At 40.1% G+C, this 6,304-nt stretch overlaps 1 protein-coding gene across 1 annotated transcript; it reads left to right on the top strand.

The window, feature by feature from the left end:
• The first annotated feature begins 1,507 nt into the window (after nucleotides 1-1,507).
• On the top strand, nucleotides 1,508-5,904 carry LOC139130461 (low affinity immunoglobulin epsilon Fc receptor-like). The gene is made up of 6 exons (XM_070696249.1): nucleotides 1,508-1,600; nucleotides 2,130-2,584; nucleotides 3,206-3,352; nucleotides 3,763-3,848; nucleotides 4,333-4,515; nucleotides 5,524-5,904. Coding segments are annotated over exons 1-5 (858 nt in total). The 5' UTR covers nucleotides 1,508-1,598; the 3' UTR covers nucleotides 4,501-4,515; nucleotides 5,524-5,904.
• The last annotated feature ends 400 nt before the right edge of the window (nucleotides 5,905-6,304 follow it).

Genomic DNA, 6,304 nt, shown 5'->3' with positions numbered 1-6,304 from the left:
GAATATACTCTTTTCAGGGTACCCGTCCTTCCCTCTTCTGACACGCTATAAGCTAGGACTGCGTGACGTTTTGGGATCAGTATGACATTGCGTCCTCGGACTGCGATACCCAGAACAATTACATAACGTTTTCACGAAGGTCACAGAGGGTCATTCAATTTCGCAGTTAAAAATGGGAAACCTTGAATCCATCTTTGAATGTATTCTCGCTTTTAAATGGGAAATATGACGCCTCCTACGACTTTCGGACTTTTTAAACTTAAACAGAATATCTTCCAGAAGGATACGATCAGTACATACGTCTGAACCCTTGTATAAAACACAAAACATCTGGTCTTCAAGACATTGAAACTCACTTGAGAAAAACATCGTTTACGGGGAAATAGATTTAAACATTATCAGAAGCAGTTTGCGATTATCAAGTCAGACACCGGCCAAATCGACAAGCTATCGACGAATATGGCTGGCAGGTTGATAGTTGGAGTAGTGTGTCTCGTATTGTCTCATAAGGGCGACACATTCGTCGCCCACTTCCCCACTACCATATCAATCACAAATTGGCCACCTTAATCAAATGAACTGTAACCAGCAAAACATTTCAACTTTGAAGGAAAAAAATCCATTGAAAGTCTGGTATGATCGTTTGAACATTGTGCATACCCTGAGTACGTGTAAGTCTTTGCGACTTATTTTTGCGTGAATTCACATCTTCATATCAGTTGGAATGAAAGATAATAGTGATAATAGTTAAGGATGAGAAAGAGATAGTATAAAACAACTAAAGACTAAAGTCGCTGTCAATTTTACCACATGCAACAGTCGATGTTAGAACTATCGCAAATTCGATCGAGTATGACGGTGGACTTGAAAATGTTAGCCCTCATCGCGTGTCGGAAATGAAAAATTACATATATGTTCTCAAATAACTAATAAACGGTGAAAGCATTTCAAAATGTGCGTTTCAACCCGCTCAGATCTTTAACGGGCTATATCGTAAAAAGTGTAATTCAATTGCGGCGAGTAAATAAAATTTTGTTTAAAAAAAATCAAAAATTAGCCAGAAGTCAATAAGTTCGTCCGGTATTGTCAATTCGCGTTTGTGTTGTCCAGGAGTTTTTATTTATTCGAATTCTGATTATAGACCAGCATTTTATTGCTTCTTGTTTTAGCATTTACAAAGTTTCAGACATTATAAATCCACTTTTCATTCACGCATTCATACAAGTGCTTCTGTTAATTTGCATCCCTCAACCTAGCTTTGTCCTCCGCGTTTCTCAGTGTGATCTCAAATATTTCCACATTGCAAAAACCCTTTCCGGTTAACGTTGAATTTCAAACAGGCTTTCAGAGACCGAAATCGATATCTGTAACATGTTTATGATAAAAGATAACTTACAAGGACAAAACCGGGTTGTCGTCTTGAGGGGGTGCAGCCAATAACTGCAGTAGCCCAACCGATCTTTTGCATATTAATTGAATGACAACACCAATTCCTATAAAAGTTTGGGATTTTCGCCCTGTACAGACACTCGACCGACACTGTTCTTTTGAAGTACAGTGTAGAAAATTCGGCGGAATTTGGCAACATCGTCAGAAACATGTGAGTATACTGCTTCAATCGTTTACGCTGCTACTTCGACTAACTTTGATTTTGCCTCACGGTGTGCCAGCATTGGAGTGGAATAACACACCTCAGAGTCCGCCCCTGGTCTCAAAACAAGCTACCGTGATATTTACGTTATTTTTCCTTCTTACTTCTTATGAAACTAATTCGCTGCCAATAAGTCTAAGCCGCTTCTTCATGTTAGTATGTTAACGAATCGCTTCAGTGTCCAAAAACACACAACGATTGATTGTTTCCAAAGTAATCATGGTGTTTTAATGGAAATCTTTCCATTCTCCGAAGATTTTTGGTCGAGACTACATGTACGATGGACAGAGAAAACATAAGTGATATGCTAAGAAGTAGACACGTGGGCAATATAGTCTTCTTATTGACACTACATCCTGTTCCAGAGAAAGAAAACTGATCGTTCTGTATTTTTTTGAGCTACAACAATATACAGGGTAATAAACGTGGGAAATATCTCTGTTCGTTTTATGTCTAGCGATATCATTTTTAATTTCAGGAGAGTGTTTGTTATCACGACGCTGTTAGTACTAGCCGTACTATCAGCATGCTTCGCTGCCCCCGAACCCAAAGCAGAGTCTTCCATCGACGAAGCATTTGCCGTTGAAGAGATACCTGAAATCGCGTCTGAGGCAGAATTCGAAGACTCAGAAGATGATTTGGAAGAGAGAAGTTTTGAAGAAGACGACATGGAGGAGTTCGATGAAAGCGACCTGGATGAACGCAGCGTTGAAGAGGAGGACGTGAAAGATGTTGATACAGCCGGCCAGAATAAATGCAGTGTCCAAGAAGAAGAAGTAGAAGCAGAAAGTGCTGATCTAGGCGAAACCGCGGAGGAAGAAGTCGATGAGGAGGCGGAGGAGGAAGAGGTCGATATGCACCAAATGAGCGCAGCCAACGATGAGACGGAGGAGAGTAGTGAAGACGTCGATGAAGAAGCCCTTGTGAAAGATGGTAAGTGTTTACTGACAAGTTATGTGTCTTTTGATGACCAATTCGAATGATTAGTTCGGTCACTGGTCTGCAAATGCATCGGACAAAGTGCAGCCATGAGTTGGTCGCGCGGTGAGTAGCGCAAAGTGTACCACAAGGGCACTGAAAATAAGGCTTTTATCACAGGGCTGTGTTTTCATAGACCAGTGCTTGCCACCAATCGGGCTTTCGCCTGCTTTATGAAAACAATTTTCATAATGCATTTGGTATTAACCCAACTGTAATCTTACGGCGATGGAAATGTCATAAAACACATAATATTTTTGTCCAAAAATTAAAGTAACAGCGGAGACAAATTACATTCTTCTGCAACAAAGGAGACAGAAATTTACTTTTCGGTCGCACACGGCTTTACTCTTTGCAAATTTGTTAATAGGGAGGACGCTTGACAATTTCTTTCCAAGAAAATATTTACATTGATCAAGTTGTTACATCATAGTAAGAGCAACGTTTCGTCCGTACCTCCATGAGAATTAAACGTTCCGTATGTAAATCAGAGAAAAAAAATTACTGTGTAGCATTGTAGTCACATGACATATGTATCCCCGCAGTGTTTTGGTTTCCCTGATTCCTTTTTCACAGCTCATAAACGATGGGTCTGCCGCCACAGGAGGTGCTACAGGGTGTTTACTGCCCGACTCAACTGGTGTACGGCGCAACGTGTTTGTAGAAGACATCGCGGTACTCTTGTCAGCATCCATAACCACCGCCAGAACTGCATTGTCAGAGGTAATACCATTGAAAACAAAATAGTCTTTGGCGTCAAACAGATGAGAAAGATAGATGAGGAATTGGATTCTGCTTTGATTATTCAGACTTAGTTAGGGAATTTTTGTTATTTACTTTCATGTTTTGCAATCATATTTCATATCAAGACGGATTAAATGATCTTATAAACTGATAGAAAGGCCTATCATGGACGGACGGACGGACGGACGGACGGACAAACATAGACTTTCAAAGTATTCGGTTAAACTAAGGTTAGCTGACGCCTTGTGATTTGAACCGACTTCACAGCACTTTGCAGATACCGAAGAATCAGTATTGTACTTCAAATGCGGGGCATTTTCCAATGTCGATCATTGACTTAACGTTTTTTTTAAAATTCTTTTATGGTCATTTTCTTAAAAAAAAATCAGCTTACGCACGTCGCTACGGAAACCTGTGGATAGGTTTGAACGACATACGTGTCGAGGGACGTTTCAAATGGATCAATCGAGCTCCGGTAAGGACGCTTATTTTCAGCCTCCAATGAAAAGCTCATTATGAAGAGTTAAAGATCTTTAATGAAAGATTCGGTGACGTCTAATATCTTCGTCAATATACCTATGTTATAAAAAAGAATGATAAATTCCTGCTTTTGTGCATGTGTCACATTTGTCTTTGGGGGTGTGTTTGTGTGTGTGTGTGTGGGGGGTTTACCCTTGAAAGGTGCTATATTCGCATTGGAGAAGAAAATTAACGCATTTACAAACAGCTACAGATCACATGTGTAACGACATAGCCATAAAGTCTGAACCTCATAGCGTAGCCGTGAAAGAAAAATACTAGAAATAATGAAATTGTTGACAATCAACGTACTTTAAATCCCCATCGCCTGATTAATATTGTGTTGATAACGTGGAAGGCACAGGAAGTTCAAAATAAATCGTACCAAACATATTAAACTTTGTAATGTGGTAAAATTTTTATCCATGCTTGTACTGTAGTACAATTACCGAAGATGGAGCCGTGGTGAGCCTAACAACTACAAAAACGAGGACTGCGTGGAGATGTACAGGAATGGACACTGGAACGATCTCAAATGTGCCCATCGGCGTCGTTTCATGTGCATGAGACGTAGGCACTTCCGCCGCCCAAAGCCCTGCTGGGGTTAAGTCTTGTACATCATGGTAATTATCGAAGCACTTGATTATTACAGTATGTCTCTGTCTCGGCAGAATCTCTAGGCTTGGTTCAAATCTGTGATTTCTGAATGTTTGAGTGGGGTGAACGCGATGATTTGTGTTCTGTTTTCATGTGAAGCGCGTGAGTGTTGTGAACGCAATGAGTGGGATGAACGCTGTACAGGGGAGTTTCTCCCGGAATCACACCCGGCAGAAATTAACTCACTACTGCGCAGACTCAAAGGTAACGCGTTCAATTAATCGCAAGGAAAACCTGGCCTGAGGCCTGGGCTGCTAAATTCCAAGTAGGTTTGTATGAAATAGGAGAGACTCAAGAGAAACTATTACAAAAGTTTTTTTTAGAAATTCACCGACTTGAACCAAGTCTACAAAATCTCATGAAGTTGGTAATTGTCATCACCCTTGATGGTTGCAGGTGACACGAAGATACACATTATTTAAAAAAAACTCCATCTCAGATACATAAGTTTCAAATTGTGTGACTTTAGTATGAAACTGAAGACAAACAACTTTCTATACTTGAATATTTACCACCAGTTACGTCATAAGTTACGCATAATAATAAGGCACAGGACCCCAAAGAGCTGTTCAATCCTTTCTTTCCTGCTGATGTGCAGCGTGCTCGGAAAGTTATATCTCATTGGTCGATTGTCACTATTCACAGCAACTTAGGGAGTCTATTTGTATTATCTAATTATAACGGTAAGATTCAGCCATCCAACTGGATAACAGATTCCGGGACGCTGCACATCAGCCCTTTCTTTGTATAGCATTAAAGTGCAATGTTTCACTCTTCGATTTGAACAATTTCTCCCGATGGACCATTTGAGTGACGAATGAGTGAGCTTCACAGTAACGCAAGACAGCCCCTTATTTTTCAAAATAAGAATATTTGAAGCGTTTTGCCATTTTTATTCTATTGATATTTAACTTCAATATGCCTCCCCACCACTTGGAAGAAACTTCACTTAATTTCTTTTTAATAATTTGCAGCTGAACCGGAACAGGTGGAATGGAACTCGGCCCGCCGTTGAACCAGCTTGAAGACGAACTATGTAATGGAAACTGAACAGGACAACGAAACTGTATTTATCGTGACCTTTCTAGGAGGTTTCGCGATACAACGCTTATATGATCAATTATTTTGCTTCTTTCTTCAGCTAACTCAAAAGTAAACTGTTTTCGTGTCAGCGTATACTTAGTGATGGTTTCTGTTAGAATTCTTTCTGTAATAAGTCTGTTGAGAAACGCCCTAGGGGATAAAATTTATATCATTGGAATATGAACGGCAACATCGGTTAAATAATGTATAAAGGATGGTAGTCCCGTTTCTTGATATATCTTTGCATGCAATAAATATTATCATTAAAGCAATATCAATGTGTTATGACTTGTTTTCTTTTCGTTTCGAAAATTGTCAACTGACTCACCAATCACCTTTGGTGGATACTGAGTAGTCCTCAACAGAGATTGTGATCAAGGGAGCAAGGATGTGAAGATCGAATGGAGGATTTCTGTCGTGCGTACCGCAAGAGTGTGTATCCAGTGAATTCAATATATTTTTCGATCGGATTCGAACTCACAACATACGGCACCCAGTCACCAAGCGAAGACATCACAGCCAAAACCGCGCCAAATCCCCATCCTTAAAAAGTACGGTTCAATAAGCGAGCTTAGTTGTTACAATTTTTCTGACTGCGACCCCTCCACACGCTGTAGAGTTCATGAAGCATTCGCTCTCACATACTCGGCAAATGTTCACATAATGAACATA

This window comes from Ptychodera flava, chromosome 4 (assembly GCF_041260155.1).
Source record: "Ptychodera flava strain L36383 chromosome 4, AS_Pfla_20210202, whole genome shotgun sequence".
Classification (NCBI taxonomy): Eukaryota; Metazoa; Hemichordata; class Enteropneusta; family Ptychoderidae; genus Ptychodera; species Ptychodera flava.
This window is presented reverse-complemented; position numbering and strand designations above follow the sequence as displayed.

Bases quoted from the DNA above. Each gene is read 5' to 3' on its own strand.
- LOC139130461 (XM_070696249.1), top strand. The intron at 2,585-3,205 runs GTAAGTGTTTAC...CCTTTTTCACAG, and splicing joins AGAAGCCCTTGTGAAAGATG to CTCATAAACGATGGGTCTGC. The intron at 3,849-4,332 runs GTAAGGACGCTT...CTTGTACTGTAG, and splicing joins AATGGATCAATCGAGCTCCG to TACAATTACCGAAGATGGAG.